Raw genomic sequence first — 17,354 nt, 5'->3', positions numbered from 1 at the left:
GTGTGTGTGTGTGTGTGTGTGCGTGCGCGTGTGTGTGTATCTGTCTGTCTGTCTGTCTGTGTGTGTGTAAACACTCGCAATCACATTTATTGTCATACATGCGACCAGGTAGACAGACAGACAGACAGGCAGGCAGATCAGACCAATACTTACTGAAGCATTCACAAACAATGAATTTATCTAATTTCTATTTTGTTTTATATTCTTAGTGGATGAACTGGGCTATCAAGTTACAGAAGCGAACACCAGAGCGTCTGATACAAACGTGTACACCATAATAAGAGAAATAATGGCGTCAGAGAACAATTTTCAGTCAGACGACCAAACTTGTTTCAACGCTAACCTTAACCAAAAAGAACATTTTAATGATTCCACTGAACATAATCATCTTCCCTGTTCTTCGTTGCATGATGAACCAACCAATGTTCAGTTCCCACTAGACGTCTCCTTAAACCAAATCCAATATGATTATTTGCAGCCAAAAACTGAATACCAAATCGATGAGGAAACAGGTAGGCGTCAATACTTGCATTCTGATCATCATCTTTTTGTATGTACGAGGGAGCGCGTATGTGTATCTGTGTGTGAGTGTTGATTAGCATACGGCCCTTCGTTAATGTATTCATGATTAAGAAACGACGAAAAGTTTGTTAATGAATTAAATGTTGAATTTCTAGCTGTATTAGTGTTGCAGAAGATATATCTCATTGTGAGATTTAAAAATAGTAATTTTCTAATTTATAGATCGGTGACTAGTTGTCACTTTGAAAACTATATTTCGAACGGGAATTTCTAGCCGAAGAATTATTCTGTACTGATGAAGGGAAATAACCCGGAAATCGCGATACAGAGATATTGTTTTGTGCTGAGTGGGGGTGCTAGATTCCCTTGTTCGAAAATATAAGAACACAGATCGTGTCGTATAGTCAGCCGGAGACGATGTCTCCTGGGACTAAATTAGAGTAACATTAGTCTTAAACCAGGACTGCCATGTTATGTTGACAAACAATCTCTACTCCAAGATATATTTCCTATGCAAAATGAAGAGTTTGATTCGGAATTCCGAAAACGTTTAACGACGAGTACAGTAGGCACCTGAAGAAGGCCGAAGAACACAGTGGCCGAAACAGTGTGACTTTACCAGCCATGACTATAAAACTAGCAGTCCGGTTACGATGACGAGGGTTCCAGTTGATCCGAACAACGGAATAGCCTATTCATGAAGTTCAAGTGGATAAGCATTCCACACAAACGCATATACCTAACGTAGTTCTCAGGGAGATTCAGCATGACACAGAATACGTCGAAGCTGATCCTTTGAAATACAGGCTGAGTGAATTGGAGCAACGTGAAATAAAGTATCAGGCTCAAGGACACAACGCGCCGCTGGGAACACTCATCGTCCTAACCCAGTTGTTCCCAAAGTGGGCGGTACCGCTCCCTTAGGGGCGGTGGAAAGTTCAAAGAAGTGGGGTGATAACGGGGATAGCTAAAAGAGGGTGGTTAATGTAAAAATAACAAAATAATAGGTTAATTAGGTGAAGTTTTTTTCTTCTTCTCTAGGCACAAGGCCTGAAATTTTGGGGGAGAGGGCCAGTCGGTTAGATCAACCCCAGTACGCAATTGGTACTTGATTTATCGACCCCGAAAGGATGAAAGGCAAAGCCGACCTCAACGGAATTTGAACTCAGAACGTAAAGACAGACGAAATACTATTAAACATTTCACCCGGCGTGCTAAAGTTTCTGCAGTTTGAATAAGCTGTAAATATTCTCTTCCACTCTAGGCACAGGCCCCGAAATTTGCGGGAGGGGGCCAGTCGATTAGATCGACCCAGTACGCAACTGGTACCTAATTTATCGACCCCTAAAGGACGAAAGGCAAAGCCGACCTCAACGGAATTTGAACTCAGAACGTAAAGACAGACGAAATATCGCTAAGCATTTCGCCCGGCGTGCTAACGTTTCTGCCAGCTCACCGCCTAATTAGGTTAAGTTTTATTGTTGCTTTGAATTTGCTTCAGAAAGAGGTCTGTTTGTAGTGGTAAATTTTGGGTTGGGGCGCTAAGAATGCAGCTTGGGTGCCAAAGGGGTGGCAGCCCGAAAACATGTGGGAACGACTGTCCCAACCGGAGGAGTGCCATCTAATAATTAGTGTGTACCGTGTTTCTTCTCGTGTAAATCATGCTATTTTATGCTTGATTATAACTGAAACTGGGATGGAATTGAAGCGTGAGTAAATGGTGTCGATCACTTCCTAAGGCGAAGAAGCTTACAACTAAACGTAGACATAAAGCACTATTCTTTTATTATTTTACTTGTTTCGGTCATTTGACTGCGGCAATGCTGGAGCAGCACCTTTTTTAGTCGAACAAATCGACCCCAGGGCTTATTCTAGTAAAATGAGGGAGGCATTTAGTCGTTGTGGTACTTTATTTATTAATTCCTGTGCCCCAGCACGGCCGCAGTCCAATGACTGAAACAAGCTAGAGATAACTTAACGTCACAACCTTTCATCTTTCCTCTCGTTACAAAACCGGTTTTCTACTTGTTTCTTTTTCTTTTCTTTTCTTTTTCTTGTTTCAGATTGCTTCCAAAATTTATCATATACCACATTAACAAACAAAATGGACTGTGAATCCAAGCCCGACCTCTCATCTCTCAACACAACCAAATTAAAAGAGGAGGACGACTTACACACTTCTCGTAGTCCGAAATCTCTCAAACAAATGGGTAAAAACGTAACAAGACCCTCTCGTAAACCAACCAAATGCAAAGCAGCATCTACGTCGTCCAAGAGTCACTTAAAAGCGCATAACACCAAAACCAAAAAGACCCGAGCTGGTTGGTATACAATAAATGGGTTCTTTATTCATAACCATGAGGGTTAAAACGAGTGAAGGCGCGTGGTTTAATGGTTACGGGCATTTCGCTCGCGATCGTGAGTTCGATTCCCGGTGACGCGTTGAGCACGACACTTCATTTCACGTTTATGTGCACTTTAGTCTTCACATCATGAGATGATTGTTAACGAGCGTCACCGTCATGTAAGCGATATTGTTCTTTGCTAGTCGTTCATGAAAAACGTGCCTGGGAATGGGAAATATTACCTTGCTTAGTAACAGGTGAAGGTTGGCGACTGGGAGGGAATCCTTTTGTAGAAAACCTACCTCAACGAAATTCCGTCTAATCTATGCAAGCCTGGAAAATTAGATGCTTCCAGGGTCAATTGAATAAGTACCAGTCAAGTACTATGGGGTCGATAAACATGTAACCTTTTATTTCGTTTGTCCTCTCGCTCATATATATATATATATATATATATATATATATATATATATAATTTTTCTAATCTATTTCTATATTTTTATAATTCTCTTTTCCGGAACAAAAGGCAGCCACCTATGGGAATTTATAAGAGACTTGTTACATGACGAACAGTACAACCCGAAATACATTAGATGGGAAGATTCTGAGAATGGCGTCTTCCGATTTATCGCCTCAGAGTTTGTGGCAAAACTATGGGGCATAAAAAAACACAATAATTCAATGAACTATGAAAAACTGTCACGTGCTATGCGGTAAGCGGTTTTTTGTGTTTTGTTTTGTGTGCGTGTTTTGTTTTGTTTTTTGTTTTTTTTTTGCACAAATTTGCATTTCAAGAGTATCTACACAGATGACAGACATCTATAAATGCATTATTCTATGTCCTCCCGTTGAAGACTTCTTGTATGGAGGGGAGTGGGGGGGGGGGGGTAAGGTCTTCGTCGAAAGTAAATGGATCAGTAGTACGTCACTCCCTCCACTCCTATATTCAGCGAGGCAAGATGACAGACATCAAACCACAAAATGGATTATTGTGTGTGTGTGTGTGAAGCAGGCCACGAAATCATATTAATAAAATGCGGAGAGCATAGGAGGTCTGATTAATAAGTATCCGGACTGTTGCCATAGTAACGAAGCTAAAGCACACAGAGTAAAGCCGTTTGGCAAGGATTGAGCTTGAACTCTGTTGTGCATGTGCGCTAAGTTTTAATGTTCTAAACCACTTCCGCTGTTTTCAGCAGTGCTTGGAAGAAAGGTGTGTAGCGTGTGATTGTCGCATTGACTATGACAGAGAAAGTTGTCATGACGATACCTGCTGAGAGGCATACGCAAAGTTGCAGAAAGAGTATGGAGAGGAGTGTATGAGCCGCACACAAGTGTACGAGTGGTTCAGACGTTTCCAAGATGGCCGAAAAAATGTCAATATTGACGAACGTTCAGAGAGACCCGCAACCAGCAGAACTGAGGAAAACATTGCAGATGTGTGTACAGGTGTGAGGGGAAATCGTCGAATCACCATCCGTGAGTTATCAGAGGATGTGCAGATTAGTTATGGTTCAGTTCAGTCCATTATCACTGGAGATTTGGGTATGAGACGCGTGTCTGCCAAGTTTGTGCCAAACCTGCTTTCAGCTGACCCAAAAGACATTCGGGTTTCTGTTGCACAAGATCTCCTTCATTCTCTGTTCAACTTTCTGTGACATGTTCAATGCGACGATCACACGCTACACACCTCCCTTCCAAGCACTGCTGTAAACAGTTGAAGAGAGCTAGAACGTTAAAACTTAGTGCGCATACACAGCAGAGTTCAAGGTCAAGCTGTTTCAAGCAGCTTTACTTTGCGTGCTTTAGCTTCGTTATTATAGCAACAGTCCGGATACTTATTGATCATACCACGGATAGAGCATTTTATGCTTTATTTGCTGAGCTAAGTTAGCGACCAAATGGAGGATTCGAGATCAACTTGGCAAAATCGACAGGCCTAGGTGATAGGCTGAGTTGCACACCTCCTAACAAGAAAAGAAATCCGGACGTTATCAATAGCTGTATTACTAAGCACACGCACACACGCACACACGCACACACAAATTTACATACGTACACACATTAATCAAGAGTTTAAAATGGTGTGTAGTAGACAAATGCATGTATGTATGTTTGTACGTACGTAAGTATCTGTATATATATATATGTGTGTGTGTGTGTGTGTGTGTGTGTGTGTGTGTGTGTGTGTGTGTGTGTGTGTGTGTCTGTATGAGAGTGTTTCTTTGCGATGGACAGCAGAAAAGCCACCTACCCACTCTCTCCTTAAAGCTACGTATTCCTCACACCCACCTTTCTCTTTGTTGTGTGTGTGTGTGTGTGTGTGTGTGTGTGCATGTACGACTTGCTATAAACAGAAAACTCCAACACATGTCAACTCTTCATTTAACCTTCTTCGAAGCAATCCCCTTTTGAAGACACACACTTTACCCGGTGTCGTTTTCATAGATGGAAGCATTCCTAGAACTCCATTTTGAGGGATAGCGAACAGCTGCCTTGTCGAATTGTTTAGGAATTCTTCGTCTTGAAATCGTGATCCTTTCAAGTGAAATTTGGATTTTGGAAAGATGCATGGCCGTAAAAACCTTCAAGGTATGTCTCCTTCCACGCACTCACACACACACACACATGATCATTAATGGCACCTCTGTGATGTGGTGAGACGACAACACTCTACACACTCTACTTCCGATCTCTGCCACAAACAGCGGAAGTGAGTCAGCAAACTATAACTATAATAGCAAAGTTCAAGGTCAATATGTGGCAAACGTCCGTCTTCACTCTATGTACTTTAATTCCGTTATCATAGCAAAAGTCCCGATACTTCCTGATTACTCCTCGTACACCCAACGGAAAGAGTAACAGAGGTTTTATATGAATAATTAGACAGGATGTGAATATACATATTTACGTATTGACTGGCCATAGTTGTTGTTGGCACTCCGTCGCTTACGACGTCAAAGGTTCCAGTTGATCCGATCAACGGAACAGTGGTTAGGGCAGCAGACGCGCGGTCATAGGATCGTGGTTTCGATTCCCAGACCGGGCGCTGTGCGTGTTTACTGAGTGGAAACACCTAAAGCTCCACAAGATTCCAACAGGGGATGGTGGAGAACCCTGCGGTACTCTTTCACCACAATTTTCTCTCACACTTTCTTCCTGTTTCTGTTGTACCTGTATTTCAAAGGGCCTGCCTTGTCACACTCTGTGTCACGCTGAATCTCCCCGAAAACTACGTTAAGGGTACACGTGTCTGTGGAGTGCTCAGCCACTTGCACATTAATTTCACGAGCAGGCTGTTCCGTTGATTGGATTAACTGGAACCCTCGTCGTTGTAACCGATGGAAGGCACCCACACACACACATACACACACGCACAGACACACACACACACACACACACACATATACATATATATATATATATATATATATATATATATATATATATATATATATATATATATATATATATATAAATATATATATATCACTTGACAACCCGATGGAGGCGTGTCTACGTCCCGTAACCTAGCGGTTCGGTAAAAGAGTCCGATAGAATAAGTACTAGGCTTACAAAGAATAAGTCCTGGGGTCCATTTGCTCGACTAAAGGCGGTGCTCCAGCATGGCCGCAGTCAAATGAGTGAAACAAATAAAAGAATAAAAGAATATATATATATATATATATATATATACGTTACAGGTTCATATGAAAAGTCAAAAACGAGTTCCACAACAACAACCCCATACACAAAAACACCACTTTGTTAAAAGCTACTTATCCAGCTAACTCCAGCTAAATACTCATAAACTCTTTACCTAAGATATGATATTCTTCTCATTATACAGGTTCAGCAGAAGTGTAGGATATTTTACCAAACTTCCAGAGAATGGCATCTATCCTAAAAAACTTTGCTTCAAGTTTGGGCCAAAAGCATTTGGCTGGAAAAAAAAATAACTGAAATTAGGTTTTAAAATATTTTATATATTTTATTTTAATGATATTACTAATTATTTATTATTAATATAGGCGCAGGCGTGGCTGTGTGGTAAGTAGCTTGCTTACCAACCACATGGTTCTGGGTTCAGTCCCACTGCGTGGCATCTTGGGCAAGTGTCTTCTACTATAGCCTCGGGCCGACGAAGGCCTTGTGAGTGGATTTGGTAGACGGAAACTGAAAGAAGCCCGTCGTATATATGTATATATGTATGTATGTATGTGTGTGTTTGTGTGTCTGTGTTTTTCCCCCTAGCATCGCTTGACAACCGATGCTGGTGTGATTATATCCCCGTAACCTAGCGGTTCGGCAAAAGAGACCGATAGAATAAGTACTAGGCTTACAAAGATTAAGTCCCGGGGTCGATTTGCTCGACTAAAGGTGGTGCTCCAGCATGGCCGCAGTCAAATGACTGAAACAAGTAAAAGAGAAAGTAATAATTTTCTTTGGAGTTGTGAACTGGCAAAATCGAAGGTGCGTCGCATAAAATGCCTTGCAGTACCTATTCCGGCTTTTTACGTTCTGAGTTCAGATGCTGCAGAAGCCGGCTTGCCTTTCACTCCTCTAGAGTCAATGAAATAAAATACCAGTCAGGAACTGGGTCGGTTAAATCGACTATGTTCCCCTCCCCTCAAAATTGTATCCCAATTTAGAAACAATTATGAATAGTTTCATTATTTTTCTATAAAATATTGAAACTAAATCCACGTAAATTTTATAAATTATATTAATTTACGAATAACCAGGCAAATTTGAAATGATTAATGGCGAGTGGCAGTCAAATGAAATTAATAGGAGTGGCTGTATGGTAACTCGCTTGCTTATCAATCACATGGTTCTGGGTTCAGTCCGACTGCGTGGCACCTTGGGCAAGTGTCTTCTGCTATAGCTCGGGTCGACCAAAGCCTTGTAAGTGGATTTGGTAAACGGAAACTGAAAGAAGCCCGTCGTATATAATATATATATATATATATATATATATATATATATATATATATAATTTTTCAAAGTATATAGGAGAGTATTGTGGTTCGCTTGAAGCATTGTGTATTGTTTGTAAAAAATAATGTGTCTTGAATGGCGCAACAATGCACTACATACATACATGTTTGTATGCCTGTGTTTGTCCCCCCCTCCACCATCGCTTGACAACCGATGTTGGTGTGTTTACGTCCCCACAACTTAGCGGTTCGGCAATAGAATCCGATAGAATAAATACTAGGCTTACAAAGAATAACTTCTGGGGTCAATTTGTTCGACTAAAGGCGGTGCTCCAACATGGCCGCAGTCAAAATAACTGAAACAAATAAAAGAGTAAATACAACACCGATTTTCCGGAACTTTTGGTTCCGAAGCCCTTCTGTATTACTGATATTTCCGAACCAAGAATGGTCACCTCTAAATTAAACAAATATTGAATTTATTTAAACAGTTAAATGGAATACAGGTACCTGTACATTAGTATCAATCAGTGGTTCCCAACCATTTTTAGCTCGTGGACCCCTTTGGTTCCGATTCTACTGGATCCTCGTAACTATTTGAAATTTTTAAAATCCTATTGTAATTTTAGAATTAAATATTATAAAGAATTGTATTTTTAAAAATTGTTAAAATACTTCGTGTCTCGTAGAAGAATAACCGATCTGGTGCACATAATTTTTAACAAATCTTATGTGGACCTCTAACGGTCATGGGGTCCCCGTTTGAGAACCCCTGGTATAAATGATGTGATTGTAGAATAACTGGCCCTCCGTCGCTTACGACGACGAAGGTTCCAGTTGATCCAATCAACGGAAGAGCTTGCTCGGGAAATTAACATGCAAGTGGCTGAGCACCCCACAGACACGCGTACCCTCAACGTAGTTCTCAGGGAGATTCGGCGTGACAGAGAATGTGACAAGACTGGCCCTTTAAAATACAGGTACTACTCATTTTTTGGCATTTTCTAGCAAACTGGAGCAACGTGAAATAAAGTGTTTTGCTCAAGGACACAACACACCGCCGGGAATCGAACTTACGACCTTACAATCTTGAGCCGAATACCCAAACCACTTAGCCATGCACAATGTATTAATACTGTATTGTGCAAAGTACTGTAAAATACGGTCACTCAGTCTGGCAACCGCGGAAGTTTGTAGATTTCCACTCGTAAATTAGGGTAAATTATAAGAGGCTCCGGACTACCAGTATCCGGAAAGTTAGTATTGTACTTGCAGTATGAAAGAAAATTTGCTTTTTATTTCTTAAAAGCATATCGCAGTTGGCTGTCACCGTACTCTAGAATCTCAAACAGAGTACACGTAAAAGTTTCTGTGATACTTTCTCCAGATAAAATATGAAAGCTAATATTTTTAGAAGAACAAAATAGAATTGTGATGTTTATGACATAAATGAAAGGAACCGAAAACAAGTCGCCAGTAGCTTTAATTTTTTGTCTCGACTCACAAAGAGCTGCCTGCTACGAGAAATATCTAAATTTGTTGTAAAAGGTTATCGAAGATTGAAAGATAGTAGTAATGGCGTCGTATAATCCCTAGATCAATCCAGATCGATTGGAATTCATTCAGTTGAATGATTAAGTACGATGTATTGAATTGTCAGATAAATTTCTTGGGTTTTTTTTTTATTATTTTTACTTGGTAATTCGTCATATGTTTGAAAAGGTAAAATTTATTCAAATTTCAAAAATTATAAAGGAAGAATAGGGCTAAAAAAACACACATGAAATACGACGATAAAAATATTCTTCATGTTAATTCAATTAACATTAGAAAGGATTACAATAAAAGTGGTGGAGGAGACGAATTCATCTGATAATCCAGTATTAGATCCATTGCTTCAGATACGCTTGTCCCCTTCTGAATAAAGCTCTCATTTCGCATTTTGGAGATATGGTGAATAATCGTATGTAGTGCAATGTGAGCAAATTGTATTTTCTTCCCAATCCAGTATACCTTTGTATACACTTCCCTTTGTTATTTAATCCCAGGTCGACCTTGATCAGACTGTGACATTTAGAAGTATGTTTATATGTTGTTTAGCTTGTTTTGTGCTCGTCTTTATTGTTTTTTTATTACTGGTATTTTTATCTTCTACGCATGTGTTTTGTTGCTGAGTGCAATGTTTGGTCGAACCTGGCAACGTATAGACGACTCGTTCAGGAGTGTTGCGATCTCGGTCACTTATACACTTTGGAAACCGGGTAACCGATCTTATGAGTCCCAGAGCCCAAGAAACATTTTAATATAAAAAAAGAAAGAAAGAAAGAAAGAAACCCTTTCCGGTCTTATTGATGCAATAATTCAATAATAGCTAGGCAGGACATGGTTCATGAAAACGGGTTTGTAGCAGGACAGTAACTTAAGCATAGAATAGGAAAAACGCAATAAGACCAATCAAAGCAACTTTTTCATGAGTTGTTGAAAATTTAGAACCATACGTTCGTGGTTGTACAAAATATTTAGCCATTGTAGAAAGTGTTCGTATTTTCTTGTTTGTAAAGTCAAATGTGTACTAAAAGATAATGGTCGGCCATAAAGAGAAAACACATACAACATACATGTTTATAAACTGGGAGAAATAACGAATGCAAATGATTTCTCAATCAATTGAATATGTCTCGAAATTTGTAGGCAACTGAAAAAGGAGCCGATCATGTTCTGTGGCAATGAAACTAAAAGAGAGAGCGAACAACCGTTAAGTAATAGACAGAGCAAAGTAAAACGGGCTTCAACACTGTCTAAATAAAGACAGGAGACAGAAAATAATTTAACTGCTGGTTAAATATCCAAAAATAATTGACAGATTACCGATCTCCGAATCAGTAAAATGACATACGTAACAAAATGGTGGGACACTAAATTACCGCCTGAATGAGGTTGCGAGACATTATTCAATGTATCCGTTCTTTTTTAAGATGAGTGAGATTTAGTTGGTATTTCTAGCATATCAAGTGATCATATAGAGGCTACTTCGTTATCTTATTTTCCTGAGTTGTGTAAAGAATTCCTTTCTTTTATTATTCTTTATTCACTGAAACTAATTTATCAAGTCTGTATTTCAAGAGATTTCTGAACACAGTGTTTATGAAGAATGAAAAATATTTTACTAAGAATATTTACGTTGCATTTGAAATTGACCTAACTTCGGGACATAAGCAAGAAGTGTACTTTCTATCTGAGTAAAAGTGCACGTCAGTTTGAACTCAGATAAGTGACAATAAAACAAAAACTCCACGATTAAGCTGTTACTCGGAGAGAGAAAAAACCGATGGTGACAAAGCTTAGCTTTGGAGTACATCTGAGTTAATGGAGCGAGGGTCGGAGAAAATTCGTTATAATGTTCAAACCAGATGAACTTCTGATACTACTGGCAACATTGCTGAACTGCTTTAAGCAGACGATTCATGCACCAGACAAATCAAAATATTTGTAGTAATAAAAGACCAATTTTTAATGCCGCATACTCAATATTTTGCGCCTTTATTTCATAATTAAAAGTATGAACGTTACACATCACAATTCCATTTAACCATCAAATAAATAATCCAAGATTTTGTATATATTTAAGAAACTGATGTTTTAAGCTCCTCAAATATCTGGTCATTCAAATTTCACCATTTCTAGTCAATTTGAAAAATTTTTAAGTTTCAAAAACTTTAAATCATTCCAGATTATATTTGTGAATAACGATATTTTTCTATTTCTGTTAAATGAAGATGGACCAGCCTGTATATATTGTCTTTTTGTTTTATTAAATTTCTATTTATATTAAAAGAACTAATCTAAACTGCAGAATAGGTATTATAACATATTTTACTTTAAGATCAACGAAAACTTTAGGTAACTTTTACGAAAAAAAAATCCATCTCTTTTCTATAGCAAAAGAAATTTCTGTTTCGGTTCGTTGAACGTCGGCTCAGATTGTTTCTGACCTCTGAAAGATAGAAAATATTTGCGATTAACAAATTTACTTCCTAAAAATGATTCTGAATTAGTTATAGGTTATTGCACAGCAAATGTATTGAATAAAAATATATGACACTCCTTCAATTCAATATTTGCATTTTGCAGGTTACAGCATTTGTAAATTCAATTCTAATTGTAAATATTATTCTATAATTTAAAACAAATAAAACCTTCTTCAACCAAATAAATGTCTTAGTTTTTTCCACCACACATAACGGTTTCAAATTTTGGCACAAGGCCAGAAATTTTGCAGGAGGAGATAACTCGTCGACCCCAATGATCGACTGATACTTATTTTATTGAGCCCAAAAGAAAAAACAACAAAGTTGGTGTGGGCGGAGTTTGAACTCAGATTGTAAAGAGTCAGAAGAGATATACTACTAAGCACTATATCCGGCGCAGCGCTGCTGATACTGCTCCCTGCCCTTAATCATTCTTTCCCCTATAGGCAAAAGGTAAGAAGTTCTGGAAAGGCAGCAACCCCATTACATCCACTCGGTACTCAACTAGTATAAATTTTATCAAATCCCAAAGAATGATAGGTGAAGTCATCACCTGCGATCGCACGCAATTCAGCGAAATTTTTTTCGAAGGGAAAAAATTTCGCCGCAATTTAGATGCATGACGCAGGAAATAATATTCACTTTACCAAGTCTAATAGTTTACACTCTAAAAATATATAATTTAACATACATGGAGTAATTTTACATTAAGGAGAATAAAACGTACAATTTCCTATAATAATTCAGACCACTTCACGGCCCTAACAGACGAAATAGCGAAAGAGATGCGCTGGAACAGCCGTGGAGCTCGCACTTGCTGATAGCCATCTCCGCCCCGATAGTGGTGAGCGGGTATATTGGTCGGGGAACCGAAGACGCTGGAGACCTCTGTTGCCACAAGTCGACCTGCCATAGAGTGACTGGTACCTTGACAATTTGCTTTTCTCAGCTTGACGAGCAACGGGGCCTGGGCTGATAGCTGAACACACCGAGTTACCGCTAGAGAAATTATCACAGCATGCGACATCTTTGATGAGGTGCCTGCCGTCACGGAACAGAAAAATAACCATACCGACACGCCTTTTACCGTCCCGTCAGTCTAGCTCCGCTGGCTCGTGCTAGGAAAGAAAGCCTGCAGCATCGAGACTATGCTTTGTGATTTTCTTAAGGGTGCCATGGCATGGAAGGCGGCCGACACTATGATGGCATGACAGTAGGCAGAGGCCGAAAAAAATCCACAGTGGACCCGTAGCGGTATTCATTGAGGCTTAGAAATCTGGAGGCCAAGTCTCGGGGAAACGCCGATGCCAAGAGTGCCGGCCGCGAGTGATGGCACTGCATTTAACCAGGTTCTGCTGTGAGGCTCAGAGGCTGAGCGGAAACATGCCAGATGGTACACTAACTCGTCTGTGATCATGCGACACTGGATGGCAACCCTTCTCTTTTGAGCAGACCGGACGTCCTCAGAGAGGAGATGAAGGTGGATGTTGGCAAGGCCCAGGCCGAGCTGGTTCCATGTCGCGTAAGCCACCTCGCGCTCTCCGATCACAGATGGTTCGGCTATGTTGTGGAGAACCCTGTTAATGAAGACACAGCAAGAGGTCACTGACGAGGGAAAAGCCGACAGGGCCAGTGAGAACGGAGATTGAAAGCCGAAGCTGCTATATTTGATGGGTAAAGTAGCCTACTGCCATCCGGTGTCGTCGAACCGAACGTTGCATACTTCTTCGACGTCCAATTGAATTCAGGCGTCGAGACCGCGTGAGAGATACGTGGCCCATGCAAGGAGCACTGCAGAAGCTATACAATAACTTAGACATGGCGAAGCAGATCCTTAACAGGAACAGTGCTGGGTGGCCGCCGCTCACATTCAGTCTGTTCGTTGATCTTTCAAGCTGGCGATTGCTTAGACATGAGATGGAGTGAATGGCAGGCGGGAAGATTGGTGAACCGAGGATAAGGACGTCCTCTTTCGAGGTCGCCTGTACCTGGTGAAGTAGTAAACGTACGTCTAAGACGGAGACCGCAAAGCCCCATAGTTGATGTACACAACCACCGACTTGTATGGGTTTATTTTGAGGCAAACTCTCGCTAGAGCGGAAACCACTGATTAAAGATCATAGCAGACACTCTCTAATGGCCCACCTATCGTCGCATTGTCCCAGTATCAGACGTTGAAAGGAGCTGTGATGCATGATCCAAGAAATGCTATCCACCCCGAGAATGAACAGGAGGGAGCCCAGTGAATCACCCTGTTGAACGCCAGTCCCTTATCTAAGGTGAAGAGCATGCTCAGCGGGTACAACAGGCAAGCCAGCGGGTAGGCAGATGGGGCACGGCTGAGTCAGGCCTGGAGCAAGTGGTCACGGTGCAGACAGTTGAAAGCAATTTTCAATGTCAAGTTTGACAATAAGGCGCTTGGAATCTCTCGATGTCAGTTCAGGAGGACAGTCATTGAAGTGCTGCCTAGCGGTATGGATGGTTCCCTCGCACTCACTGGCTACGCCGGCCTCCGGTGGTACCGGGCTGAGTTCCTCACCCAATTCAGGTGCGACAGAACTGCGGATGACTTCGGCCGCGAGTCTCTAGAAGACGTTGCCTTCAGTGATGGGACACATTCCCCTATCCTTCTTGAGAGCGATTAGGCGAGCTGAAAAGAAGAAACCTCGGAGATAAGGGTCCAGGACGCTGTGAATTAGTCTGAGCTGTAGTTGCGCTCAGCAAGCGGCGGCTGGCTTCGGCAGTAAGTGAAGACATCAAGTCTTTGAAGGGGCCGGGTCGGAGACCGTCGGCACCTCCGCCGTTACTGGCAAGGAAAGACTTCAGAGCAGAGAGGATATATCTTTCTCGTAGGCCACGTACGGCGTCTGAAAATCGGGTGAGGACATGGGTCTGAGGTTTGCAGGTGGCTCAGGAGAGAGCAAAGATCTCTTCAGCAGAGTAGAGGACGGTGTGATCAGAGGCGACAATTCTGACCGCCATTGAGACATCGTCTTCGATACGTTTGGCGTTTACCCAGTCGCGTAAATGCTTTGAGCCGGTGTAAGGAGTGAAGGACTGCGGGCGCGCGAATGAGCGGAGTGCAGCATATTTGAACACGCTAGTTATGGACGCCAGCCCGATCGGCAGCGGTGTTGAAAAGACCAAGTGCAAGCAGAGCAAAATAAAACAGTTGATCCCAATCGCTAGGTCGACCAGATTCTAGGACTTATTCGATTGAGGATGCGAGGTTATCAGCCACCAGCACGCGGGCCGTTTTCGGGATCATAAGAGGGATCTTACGAAACCTTCCGAGCCGGGCGATGCTGATCAGCGTGGCTTGGACACCAGGCAGGCATAATATCTCCTCTGAGGGTGTGAAATATCCACGGGGGCCACTAGTAAATATAAACAAAATATGAATGTTCACAAATATGTGTCCATACGTGAGTATGTTTAAGAGAAAAGACAAGAAAAGAAATCAAATCGTTCGGCCAGTTTGGTCTGAGGGTGGCAGTCCAAGGATAGACACACAAATAAACACATCACCTCAGATGGCACACTATGTACTCATTACCTGAGATGGCACACTCAATGTACCTCACCTGAGAAAGCCCACTGTGTACACATCACTTGAGCTCCACAGCATATACACATCTAGGGCTCTTCCATGTTGTTGTGTGTCTGATAGGCGTCTGCTTCATAAGATCTTCAGAGATTAGTTACACTATGGTCAACCATGAAGAACCAAAGAAGATGATAGATTAGTTCAAGACCATATAGACGTAGGTTCAATTCTTGAAGGGCGCGGCTTGTTATGTCTTTGAGCAAAGCAGTTCATTTTAGTGTTCTTAGCTGGAATGGATACTAGCTGGGTACTGATACAGCTCTTACTTACTTCAGCTCTCACATCCTAGATGTTCCGCTGGGCCAAAAGCAAGGGAGCCGTAAGGTCGTCTATATCTGTTCGTGACTTTACAGACACCTAAAAGGTTTTGCGAAAGTATGGTACATGTTACCATGCCATGGGAACTCACGCATTTTGGTTGACTGTACGTGGATAGATAGATAGATAGATAGATAGATAGATAGATAGATAGATAGGTAGATAGGTAGGTAGGTAGGTAGGTAGGTAGGCAGGCAGGTAGGCAGGCAGGTAGATAGATAGATAGATAGATAGATAGATAGATAGATAGATAGATAGATAGATGTTTCACTTTTTTGAGTGCGGCTCCTTAAAAAGATCTAGATTTTAAATCTGGCCCGGATTTTTAAAGGGTTGAGAACTACTAGCCCAACGTGTGTCGTCTGCTTGTTTGTATACGTGTCTATTAAGAATTGTTTTCTACTAAAACAATATCGTTGCATGCGTTTTGGCCACCGCGCGCAGCAGCCAAATTGGTCGCACCTTTGCTTAAATGTTCAACCTGTGAGGTTATCACATTCCATGCTACGCTATTGTTCTAAGAAGGCACCAAAATCCAGGTTTTAGATAAAGGAGAAAACTGAATGTTTTAATATTCGAGACTCCATCTAAGAATATCTGAGGAAGGAATTGTAATTCCGAAATATCATCGGACTATAGATATCTAAATTACAACAGGTATGTAGTCCATTTTTTATATTATAGTGCATTGTTGTACCATTCAAAACTTTTTATTCTTTATTTATTTATTCATTTATTCATTTATTTATTTTGGGGTGTTTATCGGTGATAATGAAATGATCTAGTTTATACTGATAATCGAAACTACGTCGTAAGTTCAATTTACAATTGCTCTGCAGATTTGAACGAATTAATTTCAAAACGGATATACAGGATATTCAACAGTGGCATTTCATTGGTTGACTGAATGTGACGTAAGCATAGAATTAACCAATGAAAATAGTTGGCTTTCATAAGAATCATTGAATCGTAACAAACGTGTGTTCGCATCGCATACAAATATTTATACAAAAACACACACAATGGAACCTAAGTTAGTGCATATGTGATGAGAATCATTATTTACGAACTAGTATATAGAAAGAATATTAAAGTTTTGCATAAAACAGATTTATATAGGCAGCCCACACGTTATTCTCTTTCATTTTTATTTTTCAAAACAATACCTTCCCAACACAGTAAATAAAAACAGCAATTGTGTTTGATACATACGTACATGCATACATGCATATACACATACGAACCCTCACATCAACCTACTTAACTACATACCTTACCTACCTACGCAATAGCTACATAATACCTACCAACTTACTTCTCTCCCTATCTACCTACCTACATACATATACAAATACATACATACATATATATACAAATAGACATGCATGCATGCATGCAAATCCACTACATGATAAAAGTGTAACCTTAGCTGCATCTACGTATATGCACACACACGCACTAACTCAAATTGAATGGTTAAATTTTTCGAATTAAATTGGAAAACAATAACATTTATACGAAGCTTTTGGAAAGTCTATAAAGCTAAGACACAAGGATAAAACTGAGAGATTTTATTATTATAATACTTCAAGAG

General features: G+C 40.6%; 1 protein-coding gene across 6 annotated transcripts in view; it reads left to right on the top strand.

The window, feature by feature from the left end:
* The window catches only part of LOC106881921 (ETS homologous factor-like), a 46,910-nt gene that overhangs the window by 24,604 nt on the left and 4,952 nt on the right, over positions 1-17,354 (top strand). For 2 of the 6 annotated variants that reach the window (XM_089354685.1, XM_089354681.1), the window contains exons 5-8: positions 210-512; positions 2,586-2,843; positions 3,394-3,580; positions 6,718-12,021. In XM_089354685.1, the coding sequence (XP_089210811.1) occupies positions 210-512; positions 2,586-2,843; positions 3,394-3,580; positions 6,718-6,826 (857 nt within the window). In that variant the 3' untranslated portion in view covers positions 6,827-12,021. Of the gene's footprint in view, positions 1-209; positions 513-2,585; positions 2,844-3,393; positions 3,581-5,315; positions 6,278-6,717; positions 12,022-17,354 lie in introns of those variants that run through there. The other 4 variants (XR_016242503.1, XM_089354682.1, XM_089354684.1 and 1 more) reach the window with 4 other exon arrangements.

The sequence above is a fragment of the Octopus bimaculoides genome, chromosome 7 (assembly GCF_046866305.1).
Source record: "Octopus bimaculoides isolate indiv1 chromosome 7, ASM4686630v1, whole genome shotgun sequence".
NCBI lineage: Eukaryota > Metazoa > Mollusca > Cephalopoda > Octopoda > Octopodidae > Octopus > Octopus bimaculoides.
Note: the sequence above shows the minus strand (reverse complement) of the source record. Positions and strands in the feature narration are given on the sequence as shown.